Source organism: Miscanthus floridulus, chromosome 10 (assembly GCF_019320115.1).
Source record: "Miscanthus floridulus cultivar M001 chromosome 10, ASM1932011v1, whole genome shotgun sequence".
Taxonomy (NCBI): Eukaryota; Viridiplantae; Streptophyta; class Magnoliopsida; order Poales; family Poaceae; genus Miscanthus; species Miscanthus floridulus.
Genome location: NC_089589.1, coordinates 59,617,979 through 59,643,151, shown reverse-complemented (window position 1 = coordinate 59,643,151; position 25,173 = coordinate 59,617,979). Strand labels below are relative to the sequence as shown.

At 47.8% G+C, this 25,173-nt stretch overlaps 1 protein-coding gene and 1 pseudogene across 1 annotated transcript; both read right to left on the bottom strand.

The window, feature by feature from the left end:
- Window positions 1–3,142, bottom strand: part of LOC136484754 (disease resistance protein RPM1-like) — a 63,271-nt pseudogene extending 60,129 nt beyond the window's left edge.
- Window positions 3,143–7,564: 4,422 nt separating this feature from the next.
- LOC136488723 (E3 ubiquitin-protein ligase PUB23-like) lies at window positions 7,565–8,190 on the bottom strand. The gene is made up of 2 exons (XM_066485555.1): window positions 8,047–8,190; window positions 7,565–7,936 (listed from the first exon to the last, which is right to left on the bottom strand). The coding sequence occupies exons 1-2, from the start codon at window positions 8,188–8,190 to the stop codon at window positions 7,565–7,567; spliced, it is 516 nt and encodes a 171-aa protein (XP_066341652.1).
- Between the last annotated feature and the right edge of the window lie 16,983 nt (window positions 8,191–25,173).

Sequence of the window (25,173 nt, the reverse complement as noted above, 5' to 3'; positions counted from 1 at the left end):
TCAAAATATATCAAAGTAACAATTTAAAAAATTAGTGCCATAGAGTTTAATATAATTTATAATAAATTGTTATTGTCTTGGCAAGTATACTTGAATACATGGTAACACGTAGCATTTATGTTTACTTTAAATTTAACAATTGCAGAAGTGGGTAATTTAGGAATATATAGTGTATTTATAGTTAATTAATTGTTGACCGTAATACATTATATTGGTAATTTAGATGTATATTTGAAGCACATTTTAGTTTACATTTAATGAGGACATATGAGGATAAATTTAAATACAAATTAAATGAGTTACTTTATATTATCTTTTATAATGGCAAGTGTGTGTTATTTCAAAGCAAATTTAGGGGTTACCTTAAATCATCTTTCATAACAACATAGTAGTTTTGATGTTGATTCATGGGGCTATTTATGTTTTTTTCATAATGATATAAATGGTTTTAAAAAAATAATAGATCACAGGGCTATTATTCTCTATGAGGAATAGAGTTGCTCGAATTAATTGTGAGATTCTCCAGATTATTACAATAATGTATATGATTTCATTTTTTGGAAAACATCTTGTGTGGATTAATATGGAGATAGCGTTGAGGACCTCTACTTAGTAATATTAAGATATGTATTGTTATCCTTTGCATTGCACCTCTGTGATTTTTAAAATGTATTTAGTTGAAAGCTAAGTTTAAGCTATATCAACTCGTTTGCATCCACTTCAGTAACACCTTGAATCTATATTTTGGAATTTAAATTCTGGTCTTATTAGTTGTTGCAATCTTTGTCCACATTTTAAGTTGAAAAATCATGTGGGTATTATAACCCCACAAATTTACATCTGGATTACCCAGAAAAGCTATCAACTAAAATATCCATTGAATCTACATATAAAAACTAATAGAAGCTATTTAAAATAATTCAATAACCACTAAGTTTGCTGAATGTTTCTACATTATACACACCTACCATTGTTAAACTAAAATAAGCATAATGCTATGTGCGAGCAGAAACCAAGTAAACATCCATGTTAGGATAAATATTTATTTAATGGTTTATCAAGTGCAGAAAAATTCCCCTTTAACAAGCAATGCACAATTCACTTTAAATTGGATTAGTAATCCATGACAACTATTTTCTAAGTGGTTATCTTAAATAAGTTTATACATTTTTACTAAAAAAGTATGTCACATCAATGCTGCTTATTGATATTGAAACACTATATGGTTCTATAAACAATATGACTATATATGTAACTCTTCAAGATAGCAAATTCAATATATCTTAGTTCACCACTACAAAAGATTTTTTATAGGCAGCTGAAACCACTTTCCAGAGACAGCCTGGTCCCCTGACTGTGAAATGGTCTCTAGAAGTAGGCCTTTTCTAAAGACGGCGGCTTATGAGCACCTCCTTCACCTTGGGCCTGCCTAGCTAGCTACACAAGGAGAGCCTAGGTTTGCCCGCCTCTAGAAGTAAAGACCTACGTCTAGCAAAATCAATTTTGTAATAGTGGTTGGAAGTTTGCATGTTCTTTTGAGATGTCGAAAAGTCAAGCGTAGGATTAGATGTTATTTTTGATGCAATACAGGTGAAAATGCTCTATTGATTCAGTTTATGGTCATTGACTAAGGATTGAAGCAACTATTATTCTGAAAGTTAAGAGATGAAATAGGAGGCAATGGATGTATTAGGATTTCCTTATGTTTTGCTATGGAGGTGTATATCGACTGCTCAAAATTAGAACAAAAACCTTCTATTTTGGAGACTATATATAGAACAAAACTAGATCGTGTAACACTTTCATATTGGACAGTTCTATTAAAATAATTATTAAGATAGAAGACGATTAGACAGTAGTGGTGAAAACTGTATGTTACTTATTAGCTGGTAGCTCATGAAGGAACCTAATCCGATGTCATGTTACCAACCTTGGTATGGCCCGCCCAGGATACCACTCGATGAGATTACGGGTTCTTTGTTGCCAACGGTCTGTCAACAACAGAAAAAGTAGCTTTAGAAATGGGGAAAAACAGTAGTCTGCTCCCTACAGAATTGTGTTGGATGCATGCTAGAGGCTGCAACCAGATGACTACGAATAAGACATAAATTGAAAAATATAGTATTTAGCTTTGTTAAATAACAGCGGTTAATAGATAGATGTGTTTGCAGTCAAAAAATAAACGAAAATTTTGTTTTTTTCCTTTCTTAATTAGCTTGTTAGCCAAAACTTTAAGGGCATACTAACCAAACCTAACAACAGTGTCAAGCAAAAAAACAACAAAAATTTCAAAGCCAGATTGGGGAAAACAATACAGTGAAAGTATTTTCTCACTTTATTGTTCTGAAAATATTTTAGCCAATTTTTTTTAATAATTTTTTATGTTTCCCACATATTGAAAATGATACACAGTCGAAGTTTTGTCACGTGGATGTCAAACATTCTGTATCCATGCCCACATGTAACAATTGTGCACAAAGAAATATTGGGTTCCATGTTTTACATATAGAAGAATGTGAATGATACTACCTTTTTCATTTGAAAATGTGAATCTATTTCCACAGTTCCGGTCTCATCCAATTTCTTGACAATATCCTTTATTGTAGGTCTTTTACATCGTTCCTTCTCCATGCAATTAATTGCAATCTCGATACATCTTTTCACTTGTTTGCAATCTACTTCAAGTGATTCATAATTCGGTATCTCTTGTAAACGTCTCTTCCAGTTCTCATGTACCTTCAAAGTAGTTACACAAAGTAAAGGAATCACATAGACATTAATATTAAGGAATTTGGGATATGTGGAGCACCTATTGAGTATTAACATTCCTGAGTACACTAGGTTTGGGACAAGCAAACTTTCCTAAGTTTTACCAAATTTATTAGAAAAAATATATCAACATTTATTTCTCCAAATCGGTTTACTATAAAAATATATTTTATCATTAATCTATCGATACTTATTCGGTATATAAATGCTATACTTCTTTATATGCATTTGGTCAACTTTGGAATTATTTAACTCCTCGAGAAGTGAGAATTGCATTATTTTTGAATGGAGGGTGAAGCATGGTGTGATGCCAACTTGCTACATTGAAAAGCTTCAAATAGTGCTCTAGTACCTAAAATCCTTACATGATCAATAAATTTTTGGGTGCCCATGTGAAAGCTCTAGTTTGGTTTTGGTTAATTGATGAAACCCTAAGTGCTAACCTAGTTTATCAAGTGATTATGAGATAGGTAGCACTACTCCAAGTGATGAAGCAATGGCAAAGATCATGACGATGGTGATGGCATGGTGATGATCAAATGCTGAAACTTGGAAAAGAAGAAAGAGAAAAACAAAAGGCTCAAGGCAAAGGTATAAAATGTAGGAGCCATTTTGTTTTGGTGATCAAGACACTTAGCGAGTGTGATCACATTTAGGATTGATAGCCGTACTATTAAGAGGGGTGAAACTCGTATCGGAATGCGGTTATCAAAGTGCCACTAGATGCTCTAACTCATTGCATATGCATTTAGGATCTAGTGGAGTGCTAACACCCTTGAAAATGTTTGTGAAAATACGCTAACACATGTGCACAAGGTGATACACTTGGTGGTTGGCACATTTGATCAAGGGTAGTGAAGTTTAGGTGCAAGGGTAAGAAACTCTACCGGCACCCTAGACAGAAAAATTGGAGGTCACTGTGAGTGACCGGACGCTGATCTTGGGTGGACCGGCCCTCTGGTCAGGTGTGGCAGAGAGGTCGCCAGTTTCGGTGTTGCACCGGACGCTGGACCTGAGATGCACCGGACGCTGGTTTCTGCGTCCGGTCAAACTAACATGGCAACACAGTGACTAGGGTTTAGCACCGGACGCTGGTCTGTGTCCGGTCAAGGTGGACCGGACGCGTCCGATCGAAGAAAACCGGATTTGGACCCTTACTGTAAACGACCGGACGCTGGTGGTTCAGGGTCCGGTCAGTTTTACCGGAGCGTCTGGTCAGTTAATAGCCGTTGTGATCTGGCGGCTCAAGTTTAACTCAGAATGACACGTGGCTTACATCTGTGGACCGGACGCTGTGTCCAGGGTCCGGTCAGTATGACCGGAGCGTCCGGTCAGAGCGTGTTTTGCCCAGTGAAGGGGTACAACGGCTCTATTTTGTGGGGGCTTCTATTTAAGCCCCATGGCCGGTTCAAGCTCACTCTCTTGCACATTTTCATTGACATAGCAACCTTGTGAGCTTAGCCAAAGTCCTCCCACTCATCTCCATCATTGATTCATCATCTGTGTGAGATTGGGAGAGAATCCAAGTGCATTGCTTGAGTGATTGCATCTAGAGGCACTTGGTATTCGTGTTGCGCTACAGATTTTGCTTGTTACTCTTGGTGGTTGCCACCACCTAGACGGCTCGGTGCAGCGGTGGAGGATCGGCACGAGTTGGTGATTGTTCATGGCCGCCTTCGGTGATTGTGAGGGGAGTTGTACCTTCCTCGGCGGAGCGCCGAAAGGTAACTCTAGTAAATTGCTCGTGTCATTGAGTTACCTCACTTGTGGGTCGGTTCTTGCGGTGTCCTATCGTGTGGACGAGATTTGTGAAACACCTCTTAGCCGCCGAACCACCAAGTGTTGGTCGACACAATGGGGACGTAGCGTGTTGGCAAGCACGTGAACCTCGGGTGAAAATCGATTGTCTCTTGTCTTTGGCATTCTCCCGGTGATTGGCTATATATTCATCTTGTGATTGGTTCATCTCCTACACGTCGGTATAATCACCCTACTCACTTATTTACATTCTTGCAAACTAGTTGATACAAGCTCTTTAGTGTAATTAGAATTGAGAGCTTGCTTTATTATTTACATTCATCTAATTGAGCTCTTTAGAGTAGCAAGTTTGTGTGCCTAAGTAATCATTGCAACTAGAATTGTTGGATAGGTGGCTTGCAACCCTTGTAGAGCTAGAGCAAGTTTGTATTATGCTATTTGTCATACTAATCAAATTGCTCTAGTTGATTTGTAGATTTTTAAATAGGCTATTCACCCCCCCTCTAGCCATATTAGGACCTTTCAAGTGGTATCGGAGCCGTGGTCACCGTTTGATTGAAGGCTTAACAACCTAGGTGTCAAATTATGGCTCAAGTTGTGTTCAACCATGTGGGGGGCAAACCACCGTACTTTGATGGCACATGCTATGATTATTGGAAGAGAAAGATGAGGATGTATCTTGGTTCAATCAATGATCAAGTATGGGAAGTGACCGAGAAAGACTATGCTATCATTGATCCCAATGATCCAACTAACCAAGATAAGATCAACAAGCAATGCAATACAATGGCTCTCAACACCATATACAATGCCATTGATTCCAAGGTGTTTGAGAAAATCAAGGATTGTGAAAAAGCAAATGAGGTGTGGAAGAGATTGGAGGAAACATATGAGGGCACACCGGCGGTGAAGAGTGCCAAGTTGTATATCCTCAAGGACAAATTGACAAGCTTCAAGATGAAGGAAGATGAGAGCATTCCGAAGATGTTCCATCGATTGCAAGTAATTGTCAATGACTTGAAGGCTTTGGGAGAGAAGATCAAGGATGATGACGTCTCTCATCAGTTCTTGATGTGCCTACCTCCAAGATTTGAGATGTTAAGATTGCTAATCATAAGAGGAGGATTGAAGGATATTACCCCCAACCAAGTACTAGGTGATGTCATGACACAAAAGACATACCGTGTGGAAAGGGAGGGGGATGACAAGAAGGAAGAAGAAGACAAGAAGAAGAAAAGCATAGCATTCAAGGCTAGCTCATCATCATCAAAGAACAAGGGCAAGTCCAAGAAAGAATCAAGTGATGATGATCTTAGTGATATTGATGATGAAGCTATGGCTCTCTTTGTGCGCAAGATGGGCAAGTTCATGAAGAAGAAGGGCTATGGTGCAAGAAAGAGAAGAGATCACACCAAGAAGAAAGAGTATGTGAGAAGATGCTACAATTACAAAAGCCCCGATCATGTAGTAGCAAATTGTCCATACAATAGTGACAATGATGAGGATGAGAAGAAGAAGCACAAGGAGGATAAGAAAGAAAAGAAGGAGAAGAAGGAGAAGAGAATGACCTTCCAAAAGAAGAAGAAGGGTGGAGGCTATGTGGTCACATGGGATAGTGATGGCTCTTCGGATAGTGATAGCTCTAGTGATGATGACAAGAAATCTATCAAGAGAGCACTAGCAAGCATTGCCATCAACAACAAGCCCTCCATCTTCGACACTCCATCGGCGTGCCTCATGGCAAAACCTACCAAGGTAAAATATGATGTGAGTGATGATGATGAATGTGAAAGTGATGCTTGTAGGAGTGATGATGATGATGAGTACTCCAAGGAGGAGCTCATAGACATGTGTGAGCAAGTGCATACTTGCTTTGAGATGAAGAGAAAGGAGTGCAAGGAATTGAACAAGAAAGTTAAATTCCTTGAGCTCGTAGAGGGTGATTGGTTGAGTGGCCTAGCATGGGGCATGGCGCGGACCAAAGCCCGGTCGTACAGCCTGAGTGACAAGGGTGTGCGTGTACAGACAACATGGGTGTATTAAAATGCCTCCTACCCCTGGCTCGTAGTGGGACGCAGAGCATCTCCAGCACCCAATATCATCCATTATCCCCCTTAAAACGTCATATTAGTGAGATAGAGACAATTTCATTGCTCCAGCAGCTCCCCAATAGCACTCTATCTCTCTTTTTGTCATCATATCTCCTCCATATCTCCTCTCAAATAAAGGTGAAGTTGCATCTCCCCGAATAGTGTTGGCACCACAACAAGTGTCATTTTTTCTCCCACATCCTCTGTTCTGATATGTCGGTCCCATGTATTGGGAAAGATTATTGGTGATCTGCTAGAACATCTCTCTAATATTTCAAAAAAGTATTGTTGATGACCACCAATACCATTCTATTGGGGATGCTTTATTGGTGAGCTGTTGTAGATGCTCTAAGGTTATCTGTAATGCCTCAGGCCTGGCTCGTAGAATGCAAAAGATGCCTCTTAGCTTGGCTCCACAGATACATATATTTTGAGCATTTATGAACAACTAGGCTCATTGGATATAGGCGCTTACCTAGCTAATGATGTTATTAGTGTACTTGAATCATGCATGTGCGTTATAATGGAAAAAATAATCACATGATATTTCATATTCAAACATGTGTTGTAATGTTAGATAATACTTTAAGCAGAACACTCGTCGGTGGGAGCGAGATGACGAGAGTAGTATCGGGAACTATAGAATCCACATTTGTATCTTCAAATAAGTTTATTATAAAATTAGATTTCATAATTAATTTACAACCCATAAAAAATACTAATAGTTTTTATATATTTGATTTGAATTTAGAATGTATTTGACTACCGTGAGAGAGAATTCTTCTGAAGAAGAGAGTATATCTCAAATAGTTCTAACATAAGAGCATCTCTAAGAGTATTCTATTTTTTCCTCCCAAAAACATGTTGTTTTACAACTCCCAAAAAGGTATTGGGAGAAAAAAAGAAATCCATCTCAAAGAGTTTCCAATAAATCACTTCAAAAAAAATCAAATTTTGGTCACAGAAGGATTGTTTTCCGGCAGCGTTTTCTTTTTGCGCGACATCATAGAGTCGCGCCGAACCCTTCGACGACACCGCCTCCATGCCCGCGGCCGCGACCTCCCAGCCGGCCGCCGGAGCTCGCACCCGTCCGCAACAGAAGGCGCGAAGGAGTGCTTGGTGACAAGTGAGGCGATGAAGTCGACGGCGCCTGGCGTGGCCTCGACGCAGGGCCTGTTGCGCTCGCTCTTGGCGACGAAGGCCTTGATCTCCCTAAGCGCGGCGGCCGCCTGGCGGTCCCTGCCATGTTGGCCCTCGTCGAGGAGCGCCGCGACGCGGCCAGAGTCGAGCAGCGGGCGCGGCGTGGGGAAGCGCTCAACCTGGTGCGCGGTGCACTAGGCCTAGATGAGACGGCACAACGTGTGGTTGGGCGTGGTGTCCATCTCGGCGGGCGCCAGCGCATGGCATGTGACGGGGCAGGTGGCATGGCCGTTGGTGAAGAGCCAGCATTGATGCTGGTACGATTGTAGGTGATGCCGGTGGCGAGCGTGACCGGGTCAAGCATGACCTCCACGGAGATCAAGCAGAGGAAATAGTGAGGGACCTCCGCCGTAGTGGACAACGAGACCTCCATGCTGCTGTGTTGTGATCTGCGCCCCTGCTTGTGCATGTGATTGCCTCACGAGTCTAGTGGCGAAGAATTCCTCTAGACGGCGGCAACAGAAGGCGCGAAGGGAATAAGAAACCGCGCGGGAGGAGACAGATACGCGCGATAACCACGATGCGTAACTTTACATGGGTTGGGGGGGTTCCCAAGTCCCAAAAGTTTTAAAGGATGGATTGGAAGTTGTTGGGAGGAGTTTTTTCCAATCTTGCCAAAAAAACAAGGATTGAGAAGTGATTTAGGATACTCGAGATGCTCTAGGAGGCTAAGAGCTATAATAGTAGTACCATCGACTAGTAACTCCTAGATCTATTCATACTATGGTCGGCTCCCCATGCGTGAGACTTCATATCGAACGTGGACACGTGAATCTAATCTTCATATCGGAACCAGGTAGGACGCGGACGCGTGAACTCCGAGTGGAGGATGATTCGTATCGAATGCGGACATGTGAACATAGATCGAGACTTGGTATCACCAGGTAGATGATAACGTTTCCTTCTTTTTAGATGTAATGGAGGATGATTCGTATCGAACGCGAATGTGGACGCGTGAACAAGGATCGAGACTTGATATCACCATGTAGACGATGACGTTTCAGTCCTTTTAGGGGTGTAGAGATACTTTCACATAATGATATTGTTAGTGTATGATTAGTACATATCAAATGATATTGTTTGTTTTCGCATAATAAGACATGATATTGATTAGTACTTCCTCTGTCCCCAAAAAAGTGATGTTCTGGGATTTTTCAGACAGATTAGTGGAGAGAAAAAAATGTCCCTAATACCCTTAGTATATCACACATGATTCCCTTAAAAGAAGGGATGTCGCGTGGTGTACTTCCAAATTAAGATGCGCCGCATGCAAGCATGCACAGATCTGAGGCAGGTAATAAACGGTAGCGCGTCTCAATTGGTAATTTGGTGCTGGATTTGTGGGCCAACAATATGTTTAAAACTCATAACATATTTTTTCTGGGACAAATTTTAAATAACAGAACATCACTTTTTCTGGGAGAGAGGGAGTACACATTTTACTCCTTATTATGTCTTACCTATGGACACATAATAAGAAGTACTGATACACGTTGTTAAACTCATAACATCATTTTTCCTAATCTATCAACAGTGTTTTTCTCTCACAATATTTCCAACCCTCGAGGAAAACATTGTTTCATGGCTGAAAAGTAATGCTGAATAAGCTCGAGCGAACAGGGTTGTCTCAAGGGATGTCTTGAGCCATAAACGATATTTGTTTTCTAACCCTTGAGACAATCATGTATTGGAGTCTATTATTTGACATATCGAGTCATTAGTCTGCAGAATGCGGTGGATTCTTGAATCAACTATTTAAATTATATATTAGCAAAAGTATTTAAATGGACTATTTATCATTTTGTGCTTATTTTGAATGAGGTAAATGTTTTCCAATCTATCAATTTGCAAGTGAGATCACCGTGTTATTTATCTTGTTCTTATCATTGCTAGTTTATATATCCGTTGGTTACCCAGTTACGTTCTTATATTAATTTAAGTTACGTATTACCTTTTTTTTTTGCTATAGGGTAGTGAGGCTCCAGCAGCCAGCTTTTGAATGGTCAGACCAATGGGAAGTTCTTGACAAAAAGATACTAGTTCTGTAGAGGATAGTAGCTCCAATATTTTCCATGGGATGGGAGAGATACTTTTTCATCTGTGATGGGTGATACCTCCATATTGTTGTTACAAAACGCACGTGTCATATGTGCATTATTATTTTGAAATATTCATTGATTGAAAGATAAAAGCAATAACCATGAGACTTCATCTTGTTGTTTAGAATAGAAAGAGAACGGGTAAAATGTGTCCATAGGTCCAAATTAATAGATTTCTAACTTAGACAAGATCAAAGTGTCACAATTATTTATGTGACGAAAAGGACAAAGAATCAAGACTCAAAGGGTTGACCCACAAAATAAAGAAAAAAACTAAAGACAGAAGAAGACACAACACAACTGCATATACGCCCTCATTCTGAAGACTAACTTGTGATTTGCTCTCAAAATTCGTACTATTTCACAACGATGACCCTGCAGTTGGTGAACGAAAACCTTCCCCCTACCCCTAAGGCCCTAACGCCTTCAGTTACTGTTCATATTGCCCAGCTAATGCAAATTCAGACCAGCATACCGCTCACGTTTCATTTTGCAACTCTCCCAATAAACAAGAACTCCGGTCTGGTAGGCAACTGGCTTGGGGCTCGTTGCCCTCAGTGCCTCACACATGCCGACACGGATGGGAGGGAGCTGGTTGATGCCCTCGAGCCTTGACAGGCTTTCACCAACGACGTTTCTGATGTTACAAGAGTCGGATATTGCTGAAGTCTGATGCTTGTGTACAGATTTTTTGCTTGTTTTGCTGTACGCAGAGAGGAAAGAGGAAGAAGACAGGGGTATTGTTGTCTTTTGTTGAAACTTTAACGGTGTAAGGCTATCTCCAACAACATCACCTAAAATACAAGACGCATTCGTACTTTGGGTAGCACTACAGGCAAAAGGTTCAATACCTATTCAGCATCTTCTCCAACAACAAGACCCAAAAGAGAATCATTTCTGCAAATGGGTTTCCAGAAGAGAGGATACCCATATTTGAGTTGTGTCTCTCAGGCAACCTAAAATAGGTCTCCCGTATATGTACTCTGTTGGAGACTGATTTTGGGTCTCTCACTGCCCATTTTGGATTTGGGTCTCCTTATTGGAGAGAGTCTAAGCCTTCCCTTAAACCAACCACGAGACCATCATATCACAAAAATGAGTGCATCCCTCTCAAGTCAGTCAAAGTCTCCTCCCCTCACCGGCTGCAGCACAACGTCAGGTGCGTAATAATATAATAGCTACAGCTTTCAATATCAATAGATGAAGCTTAACATCATGTAAGGGTGAATTACTTCACAAGCTGGTTTCATACCAAGAGCAAATTGTTAGGTAGCCAAAAAATAGCTAAAATTAGCTCTAGCCTATCCAAACAAGAGGGCTAATAGGTGGACTAATTTGTTAGCCAAGTCTTCAATTAGTTATTAGTCAACTAGCTAGCCAATTCTAGCTAATTTAGCTAGTTTTAACCCCAACTAGTAACTAGCCTTAGCTCATGCAAATTGGCCTAATTCTAGCACAACTCTTATCTTAGGTGTATTATATTATAGTGTAGTACTACGCCGACAAAGTCTTCTGCCATGCTGTTCGTCTAGATCGAGATCTCCAAGCTCATTATTTGGCCAACTGAGTTTCTATCTAGCCAAGACACCGTGGTCCTTTTGATCCGTAAAGCTGGTTTCTGATGATTTATTTATCCTTGTCGCAAATTTTTTATTTTCAGGGTTATAGTGTGAATATCGGTGGTCATACCGATGTTTAAGCGCACACACAGCCATAATTTGTTTGGAATTGTTCACTACATATATAACCTCTGGATATAACCCATGATGACATGCTGGGCTCTTAGGTGGTACTGACTAGTAATTTAATGTTATTATAGATATAATTTGATATATTTTGTGTAAGAAGTTCATAGAGACCTGGTATCTAAGACAATAGGAGTGAGTGGTGGTAGCCGGCCGGCGCTTCCACGACGATCATCGTGCGGATGCCGTCAGGAAGCGAACTGGAGAACCCCAAAACAGAGTATCCTAACACAGGGGACAACTCCTCTGTTGCCCTGCTTGCCCCTAACTGCCTAATCCCTGGACTCTAATACAAGTTGGATACAAACGCATGCACACAACTGACCTCATAAGTAAGCCTCTACGTAGCAGCATTGAGCATCAACTTTGAACTCAAAATGGGGTGAAAATCTGAGCCATCCAGTCAGTAATTTTCTATTTTCTTCAATTCCTACTAGATCATCGTCTTTGACAAATTCCGGGAAGCTATCTTGGGAATGCTGCCGTTCCAACTCGGCAAGTTGTTCGTTTGGAAGAAGCTGGGAGCGGTGCAGCCACTGATCCTTCGTCTGTATGAGTTGTTGAATCTCCTTCTCTATTTGTTCTACATCGTCTACAATTTTACCGAAAACAATCACATAATGGGCTCCCTTCATTAATCTCGTCAGGGTTCCTTGTTGCTCTAGTTGGTGAACATGGTACGAGTATTTGTCCATTATATCCTCAACATGGTATGCTGCCTTCCTTACCTCCCCAATCCAACTCTTTACACGTCACACCCGGTTTTAGGAACAAAACCAGATGTACACCATACGTGTGCCCAGGAATCAATCACACACATATGACGACAAATTACATAGTATCAAGCACAATGTTTATTACATATCGAATAATAATACATACATAGAGACAACATTTACTAGAGTAGCAGAATCATAATTTCTAATCTTCAAGTGAAGCCTCCGGAGACACAGGGACGGTTGACTAGGGGTACATATGCCTAAACTTCTCAGCAAACTCACTAGCTCCACCATCTGGTACCCATCCAGGATATTTTCAAAGTGTCGGTGCAGAAAGTGACCAACACGTAAATATTTATAGTTTTGCCGTATGTTGTGATCGGATGTGGCCTAGCACTCAATGACACAAGGTTTATACTGGTTCAGGCAACGTGCCCTATGTCCAGTTTGAGTCGGTCGGTGACTTTATTCCTAAGACCAAGTGCTCAAAAATTGTTGTGGGGGTACAAACGAGTAGGAGAAAGATAGAGGGTGCAAGAGGTCCGGTCGGACTCTGGTCAAAGCGCCGAGAGTGACGGGAGCTCCTACGTGCGTATGATCTGTGTAGCTTTAGAGCCTTTGAGTTCTAAAGCCTGGCAGAGAGAGTTGGAATGAATCGTGTGTGTCGATCGTCTGTCAATTGATTCGTTGAATGAAATCCTCCTCCCTTTGGAGGGAGCGCACCCCCTTTTATAGATGAAGGGGACGGCCTTACAAGAGAGAGAGAGACTGTGTACGTGTGCTAGTAAGTATTGTTGCCCACGCCGCCGGGTACAAGATGATGGTAGGCGCCCACAATACTGTTGATGTCAGACGCATGTGGGAGGTTTTACCGTGTCTCATCTGGTATGGTAAATGTCGGCGCCCACAACACTGTGGATGCCCAGATGCATGTGGGGGGCCTTAACGCGGTTGCCTGGTACAGGAATTGATGGCGCCTATAACACTGTAGGGCAAATGTCGGTGCCCTCAACACTGCTTGGGTTCTGACATGTCTGGAAGGTTGCAGGGCACCCTTCTGACATGTTTTGTCGGTACTGTCCTGCGGTCGTGCACGGTATGATCTTCGGTATGGCAGTTGTCTTGAGCGTCCTGGCTTACCCGCTCTGTTTCCTGGGTCCTTACCGAGCGGGCATCCCCGGTCGGTTGGTCCCAGTCGGCTCCAACTACGCCGGTCGAAGAAGAGATGTAAGCCAGAGTTCGGTGCATCCCCGGTCGGAGACGCGGGTCGGAGTCAGAGCGCGAAGGCAGGCATTCGGCCAAGCTCTCCGGTCGGAGAAGCGGGTCAGAGTCGGAAGCGAGCGTTGTTCCTCCTTGGCCATTGTCACACCCAATTTTAAGGATAAAATTGAATGCACTAAACTCATGTGTGCCTAGGGATCAGTCACACACATAAGTTGACAAATTACAAAAGTATCATCACAGTGTATCTTACATCACGATTAGTACCATAACATAGTCTTACACAACACAGTGGAAAATAAAAGAAAGTAGCTCTCTCGTGGTAGCTCCAACACAGGGACGGTCAACTGGTTGACCACAAGCCTAAAAGTCCTCAGGAAACTCCTCATACTCGTTGACATCTGTTACCCATCCGAGATTTTTATCCAAATATAGAAAGTAAACAAGCATAAGTACTTCCCGTACTTAATAAGATAACATGGGGTTATGAAAGCTCAAAAAAGGATGACACTGGTTTACTGCAGTTAGCATTTTTAGTAAGTCAAGATTTTATCATCAACTATTATGATGTTATGCTTAAGACCCAATTAAACCCACATGGTCAGATATCAGAATCAATTGTATCATATTATCATCATAGAACATCATAGATGAACAACAATAAATAACTAGTTATTCTGTGAGTTTTCCGAGCCGCTCGTGACCTTGAGCACGGCTGTTATAACAGTTTGTAACCCTCTGCAGAGGTTGTGCACATTCACCGTGAATCATGTTTCCCCTATGCCCGGGTTAATTACTCCCATAACACTGCCAAGGTGAGCGGGCGGGGTACACTATGAAGCCATTTCATAGGTTTCTCTAACAAATTAGGGTCGCTAGGTTTCCTCGGCAGGCAGATGTAGGAACCCCCCTTTCCTATGGCACATGTCCATCGCGGCTATACACATAGGAACAGAGGCAGCCCTATACCCAACGTGGCAAGCCCTTTTGCGCCATAAAGGTAACCTCTAACAAGCTAGAAAAGGTCATATTACTGAGCTAAAGTCAGAGCCATGTGATCCTCACGGTTGCACTGTCAGTCCCAGCTTTTGCCGACAGATAAGTCCTTATGGAGGACCGAGAGCATCATGATCAAAAGTCATTTGCTCCTTCGCCCTATAATTCAGTTGTTTAAAAGCAACTTTTACCTTTTCTTTCCATAGAATCATTGTTCAATATGTAGATCATGTACAGTTATGTTGAGCTCTAGCAAACTACCCATATGCATATAACCCGTAGGTGACAAGGGAACAGGGTAATCAACCACTAGGATGTCCTTACAGTTATCAAAGTTAGACACATGCAAATGAGTAATTAATAAATAGTGAATAGGACATCAAGGTAGATCCCATGCTATACTTGCCTTGGTTAACAAACTCCTACTGGTCCTGCTGGTCGTCAAAGAATTCTTGATCTCCAACGTTCTCCTCACCGTTTGAACACGACCAACACGACAACATACCATATTTCAGGAACATTCATGCAAAGCAAACAATCCTACAGTTAGAATAGTACACCAGCAGTATAGAAAACAAGATAAAAGGTTTATGAAAATAATATATGTCTTGCTACGATGACGTCAACGCGAAGTTCACGAAAATCGGAGCTAAAACGCGAAAGTTATGAATTAAACGGGGTTTCCTATAGCAATTTATTTAATTAAACCTAACCATGAAATTTAAAAGTTGCAAACATGGTTAACAGTGGTACTAACACGTAGATTATGCAATTACGAAACTAACGCAAGTGGAATGGGTCAAATCGGAGTTAAAAGGAAGTTTTTATGAGCAAAACAAATCCAGTGGCATTTCTGTAATTAGTACGAACTATTTTCGGATTTAAATCAAATCTGTGATTTTTAAATCGGCCGAGGACTGCGGGTTCAAAATCACAAAATCTGGGGGTCTCTTTAGCAAAAGGACCCGCGAAGGCTTATCGGCCTCTCTGGGCCGTTGGATCATGGATGGACGGATTAGAAAAGATGGGAGGGAGAGAAAAAAGGAAACACTGGCCGGAACAGTGGCGTCCGCGGCGGCACAGCCATTGCCGGCGGTGAGGAGGTCATCGATGAGCGAGAAACACGGCCTAGTGGCCTCGGTTTGCGCATCCAAGAGCACCAGGGAAGAGAGGAGGTGAAGGCGGCCTCGCCCAGGCCGAGAACGGGGCCGGAGGTCACAGCCGAAGCGGTGGTGGCCATGGCCGGCGACGAGAGCTCCATGGCGCACGCGGCTAGGGCCCTAGAGGCCATGAAAATTGAAAATAACGGCACGGGGAGAAGGAGGGGAGCAAGGGGTCTCACCACAGGGAAAAACAAGGACGAAGGCGGTTCGGGGACGGCGGACCTCGGCGTCCTTCGTGCGGCGGTTGTGGCTTTCGTGTGCTCGGCGAGTGCAAAAATGGAGCGGGGGAGACAACAGGGAGGGCGGTGAGGGGTTCGGCTCCCTTTTGTAGAGGCCGGGGCGCAGGGCGGAGGGCGCCCCCACGACGCGAGTGGGCGCAGGCGACGGTTGCGGCCTTGACCGCGCGATGCGGAAGGTTGGGGATGGCGCTGACGTGCGGGCCCAAGCCGTCAGCAGCAGAGCAGGAAGGGGAGCGCGGCGGCGGTTGCCATGCGGTGCTGGGCCGTCGTCTTGCTGGGCCACGCAAGGCTGGGCGCGGGGCAGAGGGCTGGCACAGAGGAAGAAAAGCCAGCGGGCCAGTGGGGAAGGAAATGGGACATCAGGCCAAAATGAGGATGGGAGGGGAAGAAATGAATTTCCTTTTCCTTTTTCCAAATCAAGTTTCTAAATTCATTTCCAAATGATTTTTGATTCCTTTTTAGTTTAAATCAAAATCACTCAACATATTAAATAAAATGCTGTAGCATGAGTGCATCAACATATATCTATCCTTACGATTGATTTTAATTTCACAAAAATTATTATTTTCCTATATTTTAATGCACACATAATTACGTAAATAAATCAAATTTAACTATTTTGAAAGAATGCAAATTCTAGGGTGTTACAGCCAGGCCTTCCGGTCGGTGACTGGATCATCCTTTTGGCCTGTCGTCAGGTACTCGGGCCGGCCCAGGAGTTGCGCGTCGCTCGCACCATCATCCGTTGGGCCGAGCATCTGCTAGGGATAAGGCCCGTTAGGGACCCTGGGTTTATGAACCCGACAGGAGCCCCCGAGCCCTCGGGGGATTTGGGTAGAATCGTCTTTGGGATTTTGTCTTGACTATGGGTGCGCGCGGGCGCACCTGTGGGTGTAGCACCCGAGCCCCTAGGTGATTCGAGTAGAACCGCCTGGGGGGTATTTCGTTTTGTCGGCGGGGGAATTTTTGTTATTTTGACGGCGGGTGCGCACGAGTGCACCCACGGGTGTAGCCCCTGAGCCCCCGGGCGATTCATGTAGAATCGACCGGGGGGTTTTGTCAGCGGGCGTGTGCGTGTCGGCATCGCGGATCCAGGGGATCGGGCGAGTCGAAGTTTTGCCAACGCCAACTAAGGCGTCGGGCGTGTCGAGGGATCGGGCGAGTTTGGGGTCGCGGACCCAGGCGTCGGGTGCAGCCGAGGCATTTTTAGGGATCGGGCGAGATGGTACTCATGGATCTAGGCGTCGGGTGCAACCGAGGGATCGGGCGAGACGGACTCGCGGATCCAGACGTTGGGCGCAGCCGAGGCATTTTTAGGGATCGGGCGAGATGGTACTCGTAGATCTAGGCGTTGGGTGTAGCCAAGGGACCGCCGAGGGATCAGGCGAGACAGACTCGTGGATCCAGGCATTGGGCGCAGCTGAGGCATTTTTAGGGATTGGATAAGACAGTACTCGTGGATCTAGGAGTCAGGCGCAGCCGTTGGGCCGAGCGTCCCGAGCCCCGTTGGGGTCGGTTGGGGTCGGTTGAGTTTGGTGCGTTACCCCATCCACGGTTTGCCCAACTAGAGGGGCTGAGCTAACGTTGCTTGCCTCGATGGCTCGAGTGACGCACTCGGTGAGCTCACTAACAGGCACATTCGAGTGAAATCCGGGTCCGTCGTTCATGATGGGGTCGGCATAGCCCTCATGTGGCATTCTACTACTCCTTGACCTACGTCCTGGCAGATGCCTAGGTTTTCTGAAGACCGACCTAGGTGACCCACTGGCCTCCCCTCGATGGAGATTCTGTGGGCATGGCTTGAGGTTACGATCGAATGAGAAAGGTCGAGATATCCCTATCCGCTTCTGAGCAGACCAGGCGAGGGCCACTGGGGCTCATCTGTGTTTTTCTCCCTTGGCTCTGTTTGACATGAGGCGGCCTCCCCGATCGGTCGTTGCTCATGTTGAATGAGGCAACTACCGCTTCGTGATGCAACACGAAGCGTTGTGATGCATCAACTGCATATGCAATGCTTTGGATGCATGGGATGAGTGAATGAATGAATGCGTGCATGGATGAATGTGTGAATGCGGGTATGAGAGATGATGAATGAATGATTATGTAAATAAATGAAATAAAAGGGTTTTGGTAAAGTTACCTTGATGACTCGAGTGACGGGTTTGAGGAGCTCTCGTCGGATGTGTCCGACCGGGACCCTTGTTCGTCGTTCGTGATGGAGTTGGCCTAGCCCACATGGGGCATCCCACTGCTCCTTACCTGTCCCTCGGTGTTTGCCTGAGCCGTTCAATCGACTCAGGAGGCCCGTTGGTCTCTCCCGAGCGGAGATCCTGTTGTTGGGCCCTTCCAAGTCTTGCCTAGGAAGGAGGAGAGCCACCTGTGCGTGGTTGCGCCTTGTTTCCCATGCTCGACATGTGGTAGTGGTGGGCCATGCCTAGGCCATGTCCCATCTGGCCAGGCATTGTCTCATCGAGCAGGTTGCGCCCCGTCGGTCAGGACGCATCCCATCCGCCTTGGATGGTGGAAGGGAGAGGGTTTTTCGCCCCAATCCTTCGGCTTCCCCCAACCGCTGTGCCTCCTTTTAAAATAAGGGAAGGGAGAGGGCATCCGTCCTGTCCCTTCACCTATTCCCTATCTACCGCCTCTCCCTCTTCTTCCTTTTTGCCAAGAGCATTCGCATGCCACGGCGGTTCCTAGGAAAAAAAGGACAGCGAGGGAGAGGAGAAACTTACAGATCCATTTTGCAAATCCTAAGCACAATGTCGAGCTAGAGGTCATCCGGTGTGAGTGAGTTGGTGCTGGCTGCCTTCGCCGTGAAGGGGGTGCTGCTGCCGAAGGAGGTGGCGCACTGGAGGGCTCCTATGCAGGAGTCTTTTCTAGATCCTCAAGATGGCAAGGTCATGTCCTTCCTTGCCTTCCATGAGCATGGGCTGGGACACCCCGCGCACTGGTTCCTATGCGGGCTCCATAATGAGTGGGGCCTGGAGATGCAGCACCTCAATTCGATTAGGGTGTTGCATATCGCCAGCTTCGTCACTGTCTGCGAGGCCTTCCTTGGGATGGAGCCACACATAGACTTCTTCCGGTGGCTATTCTCTGGGCGAGCTTTGTCGGAGGGGAATCCGCCCGAGATCGTGCCAGTGGGGGCCTTCGCCCTGTAGAAGAATTCGAGTTCATCGGGCACCTACCACACGTACTCCCCATGCGACTCCAATCAGGGATGGCATGGGGAGTGGTTCTACATTAGGAACCCAGTGGAGGCGCTGTTTCTGCCGTTCATTGGCAGAAGGCCAGAGAAGAGGGATAGTTGGTCGTGGGGCCCTTCTAGCTGGGGGAAGAAGCTGGAGATCATCGAGGTGGAGCTCCAGAAGCTAGTGAAGCGTGGTCTTGATGGGGTACGAGTGTTCCACACCATCTTCCACCGTCGGGTTGCCCCGCTGGTGGAATGGACGTGGCCGATGTGGATGTACAGTAGCCCGACGGACCCCGACCACGTGTCGCCGGAGGAGTTGCCGAAGGATGAAGTTTGGAGCCGAATGGACCGAGTGCTGCGACTAAGGGTCAGAGAGACCCTTGATGGAAAGCCCAGAGCACTTCATGCTTCGAAGCTGTCCAATCTCGTACGTTCTCCTTTTCTTGTTCCATGTCCCTTTCGATGTTGCTCTCCTATTATCTGTGTTCAAGTCGCCCGCTTGGCAGGGACTTGAATGTTATAAATCCTGGCCGCACCTTTCGAAGGGGCTAGAGGGCGTGGCCCGGCAAGCCACCTAGAAGGAGGCGGCAGATGTCAAGAAGAAGAAGAGAGCTAAGAAGGCTTGGAGGAAGCAAGAGAAGGATATATAGATTGCCCGACGGGTCCAGGCAGGTGAAAGTAGGAGCGACGTTGAGGCGAAGCTTGAGTCGGAGGAGCCCATGGAGGTGGGGGATGATGCGAGCTCCTCTGAGGATGGTGGAGGCTGGGGTGCCATCGCGACCTCAGCGGTGCGTCGTGAGCCTATGGTTGTGTCTGCTAGTGGTGGGTGGGACACAGAGAGGCACGACGACGTCCTCATGCCAAGGAAGCGCATCGCGAGCTTGGACACCGTTGGCAAGCGGGAGGCGAAGTGGACATGGTCACCGCGCCCTTCGGAGGAGTGGCCTCGCACCCGCGCATCATCGGGACCGGCGCCAGTGCACGACACACAACGGGGGGATGCCCCGCCAGCTGCTCCGGTCATCGCGCCCCGAGCCTTTGGTCGCGGCGACTTGCAGGGCGATCAGGAGCCGGTCAGATCGACTTCCCCCCAGTCGAGGTGAGGGGGCATGGCGCGCGAGCTATGAGTGGCCCTCGTCCGGCAGGACTGTTGCCAGCGTGTCTGGGCTTCAGACCCCTGCCGCTTACATCCCGGTATGTATTCTTTGTTTTTTGATCTCGTTGTTGAGTTTTTGGAGCGTGACTGACCTATTCTTTTCGACAGCGGCCAGATGCTGACGGGACTGAGTGTCGCCCCAACTTCCATATGAGAGGAGTGGAGGCCCACCTTGCAGCACGTCGAGACGAGTGGCGGGGAGAGCAAGGTGGTGGCAGTGCGTCCTTCCCCTCCGGGGGCGGTGCCTTCATAGCCGGTCGTAAGTATGGTAGCGGCGGAGGTGATGGTGGTGATCCCACTGGTGGTGGAGGCTGCATTGGAGGTGACCCTTGTGGCCCCTCCCCCACTGGCTGTGGTGGAAGAGGAGAGGGAGACCAGACTCCCTACCTCGCCGGGCCGAGGGCCACATGGCTCACCCTCCCGGTCAGAGCTGGAGGTGCCGGGGGGAGATGCGGCTAGTTTAGAGGTAGAACATCCATTGGCGGGCCGTGGGATCGAGGTAGTGGAGATCCCCTCCGACAGCGTGGAAGGTGACAGGGTGGAGCCGCCGGCGCCGTCGCAGGAGCTGGCGGTGGTCCGATCGTCGGCTGGGCCTTCCAGCGGGCTGGGGGCTACCGACCTGGTATGTCCCTGCCCCGTGGACCCAAGGAAGGTTCGGTTCATCCTTCGGGATGAGCAGGAGTGTCAGCTCTAGGGCATGCTTGGGGAGAGAGGGCTCGCGATGGAGTCCGATCTCGCCTAAACTAGGGTGAAGCTAGAGGAGGCCCTAGAGCGGGTCAAGTCCATCCAGTAGGTGGTCACAGTCGACCTGACCCATGCCGTAGAGGTGAGATTTCTATGTTCATCTTTGACTCCTTGGTCTTTCGGAGGTTGCCTCAGCGTGCTTGCTTTTCGTTTTGCAGGGTCTGGAGGTGATGTCGCGCCGCAAGTCCTGTTTCCTCTGGATGGAGCATGCCTAGATGGAGCGAGAAGCTATGGCGTCGCGGTGGGTCACCGAGCTCGAGCGCCAGCTAGAGTCCGCCCATCATGAGTCCCAAGACCGGGCGGCGGCAGAGCAGGCGGCCGCCGCCGAGCGGGGGCTCAAAGCGGTGAACGCTCGCTAGGTGAAGACCGAGGTGGCGCTGTAGAAGTCCCTAGCGGACACCGAGGTGGCGCTCCAGAGTTCCCTGGAGGCCCTAGAGTCAGAGCGGAATGCCCTGGAGTCAGAGCGGAATGCCCTGGAGCAATCGGAGGTCGACCGTGAAGTCCTCGCGCTTTGGGGGGCAGATGTTGGGGGCGGAGGAGTCCAATGCCCGGCTGCGCGAGCAGGTGACTCGGCAGGAGGAAGGACTCTCCGTCCTCAAGAACGCCCGCCTCGGTATGTATTTGTTCTACTTTTGGTTGATGTCTTAATTTTTCCTTTTTCTGAGCTTGTCGTCCTTCTTCCAGAGCTGGGTGGAAAGGTTGAGTCGCTAGGGCGGGAGCTGGAGACCACCAATGCAGCGACTGGTGGAACGCGGAGGCACTGGCCAAGTTCCTTGAAGAGTGACGTGCTCTCGAGGGGGAGCTTGACCAGATCCGCATTGTTGCCCAGGTCGTCGTCTCGGAGGTGTTCGGCTCGGTGCCGGGCACAAGTACGCCCGCTATCCAGCTAGCGAAAGTTCCGAACGAGGTTCGAGCACTCATCACCGACATGATGTGCTATGGGACGTCGGGTGTGCTGACTTCGGTGGCGACGCACCACCCGGACCTGGACTTCGCCGCCATCTACAGTGGGTATGCCAGTGGCTAGAGCACGTAGGACATCCAGGCGCTCGGGGAGAGCTTGTTGCTACACGCACGGTTGGTGGCCGAGGCGGTCTCCGCACAGTGGGTGATGGAAGCTCGTCGTGCGAGCGTGGCCGAAGGCAGGCACCAGGAGGACGTCACCCAGCCTACGGATGGAGCAGAGCCCGAATCGGAGGCAAACGTCGCCCCGCCTCCGATCGAGCCCAGTGTCGCTGTGCCAGAGAGCGAGTAGCCCTTTCCTTCGCTGGTGGCGTCGTCAACCGATGCCGCCAGACAGCCGTAGTAGAATTTAGAGTAGAAGTACTTAGCATGTGTAAAGCATAAGTTCGTGGGGAAGCCCCCGTGTGAACGTTTTTGTTTATCCATGAATACAACAACTTTGTTTTTGTGATGAATTGCTTCGTTCAGGGAAGTCTTGTCCCATCCGTTCCTTGTTTTTACCCTAGCATAGCTTTGTTTTTATTCTTTCTTTTTCGTACCTGCCCGTTTGTCCCATAGGCTGCAATCTTAAGAGCCCAGGCATGGTCCGCGAGGCTCAGCTACTCATAACCATAGGTAGAGGCGGGGTGCAATCGATCGGAATGTTTAAAGCAAAGTTACGTAAGGTAATTCAAGGAATGAACTACCCTTTCGTTCGGGAGAAAAGCATTTACCATATGATAGTGAAAAAGAAAAAAAAGAGGTGGTATTGCACCCTCATGGAGCCCCCGAGCGACCCAGGCCAAAAGTGTTCGGGCTGGGGTGCTTGTAGGAGCAATCGTTAAGTGAGAGAAAAATAGTAAGACCGAATTTTAGGGGAAGAAGCGTAATAATTGTTCGATGTTTCGAGGGTTTGGTGAGAATGTTGCCATCGTCATCCTTCAGTTGGTAGGCATCCGGTCGGATCACCTAGGTCACTGTATAAGGTCTTTGGGTTCGAGAAAGTCATCCCCATCCTTGTCCACCGTGCTTCCCTTCTTGGCTGCTGCCTCCTTGCCCTTTCCTTCTTTTGGCCCGCCGGCCTGTCGTAGAAAGTGCTTGAGGAATTTGTAGTCCTTGTAGAGGTGCTTGATGGGGTAGGCGTGGTTGGTGCATGGGGTCTCCATGAGTTTATCAAAGTGGTCAGGCAGGCCTTGCTGGGGCTGCTTGCCCGCACGATTGGCCACGGCGACCAACACGGAGTTGGCTGGTCGACGCCGATCTTTCTTGTTCTTCTTGCCCCTCTGCGTGGAGGGGACCTTGTCTTGGTCCTCACGCTTGGCCTTGCCCTTGTCCCGGCCTCCACTGAAGACCGCTCCGACCGCTTCCTCGCTAGAGGCGTGGTTCGTGGCGACATCGAGCAGGTCGCGGGTGGTTTAGGGCTTTAGACAGCCAAGCTTGTGGATCAAGGACTCATAGGTTGTCCCTGAGAGGAACGCACTGATGACGTTCGCGTCAACAACATCAGGAAGGGAGTTGCACTGCTTCAAGAACCTACAGATGTAATCCCGCAGGGACTCGTTTGGCTCCTGCTGGCAGCTCTTGAGGTCCCAAGAATTCCCAGGATGGACGTACGTCCCCTAAAAGTTCCAAATGAAGACTCTTTTGAGGTCTGCCCAGTCGCGGATGCTGCCAGGCGGGAGGAACTCGAGTCACGCTCGAACATGTTCCCCTACGTAGATAGGGAGGTAATTAATGATGAAGTAGTCATCATCCACTCCCCCGGCTCGGCAGGTGAGGCAGAAGTAATCGAGCCAAATACCAGGGTTCGTCTCCTCGGTGTATTTGGCAATATTGGTGGGCGGTCAGAAGCGTTGTGGGAACGACGCTCTCTAGATGCATCGGCCAAAGGCCCGGGGTCCCGGGCCGTCTGGGCTAGGACTTCGGTCGTCCGATCGGCGACCACGCCTGGGGAGCATGTCGGCGCTCCCCTCAGTGGTCCGGCTAGGACTCATGCCGCCTGCTCTCTCCACCGCTCGGTGGACGTCATCATCATGCCAGAGCCATCGCCAGTTGCTGATGACACTACGAGCATCTCGGTTCGGACCGAGGTGTTCGCGCACTGGTGGTCGGTGTGGAGCGGGCGCTGGGTCTAGCCGTGGTGCAGCTGCGGCCTCCTGTGCCACGTTGGACGGCTGTAGCGGTGAGCGGATGGAGCGATTTTACTGGTGGGCCTCGATTCCCCCCGGTGGGGAAAGAGGTCGTGAGTCGGTGTCGCGATGCGGAGCTCTCCGCCTGTTGAACGGCGGCGGTCTCCACCAGTGCCCGGAGGTTCCGGTGGATCGCCTATTGCTGAGGGTCGATGGGCTCGGGAAAGCCACGCAGAAGCATCGCCGCAGCGGTGATGTTCTGGCTAGCCCGAGCGAACTGTTGGGGATCATTCCCCCCGTCCATGATGTCGCGGTGGACCTGACGGGCGCACCCTCGAGCGCTGCTCACCAGGTTACACGTACGTGGCTCAGCGTGCTGTACTAAGCGCGCTGGCGCAGGTGGCGGCTAGTTCTGCCACCTATGACATAGCTCCTCGCCATGCTCCTGCGCACACGCGAGGGCTTCCACGTGCGGGTCCGAAGGGGTGTGGGTCTATAGGGACTCCGCCACCACCGGCGGCTGTCCTAGGGCATTTGCCATGGCGCACTCCCAGGACAGAGGGTGACTAGGTGCCACATCGCCGATGCTAGAGCTGTCGCTCTCAACCTCATCATCCACAAGGTCGTGAAAAGAGGTGGGAGCATAGCTTGCCATCCCCACGAACTCAGATGTGTGAGGGGGTGGCGTCAGCATCTTTCGGAGCCCCTGGGCATATGCGTCCATGGGGGACGCGAGGCCATAGGGGAACCGGCCATATGGTGGCTGCGGCGTGGGCAACGGGGTCCCTCTGGATAATCGACGGAAGATAGCAAACAACGAGTGAAGAACAAAACGTACGTTACTCACAGCGGGGTTTGAGCAGAGCGTATGCTCAAAACAAAGCACAGGCACCTCGCCGTTGAGGTAGTCGAGTGGCTCGGAGACGGTGGAGGGCGTTCCTCCTCAGACAGGTGCTGGGACGAGCGCCTCCTCGTGAAGGTGAAGCACGCCGAGCCAGTCGGCGATGAAG

Excerpts from the sequence above, each read along its gene's own strand:
- LOC136488723 (XM_066485555.1), bottom strand. The coding sequence starts at position 8,190 with ATGGAGGTCTCGTTGTCCACTACGGCGGAGGTCCCTCACTATTTCCTC. Across the intron at positions 7,937-8,046 it reads ATGCTGGCTCTTCACCAACG|GTTGAGCGCTTCCCCACGCC; the intron begins GCCATGCCACCT and ends ACCGCGCACCAG.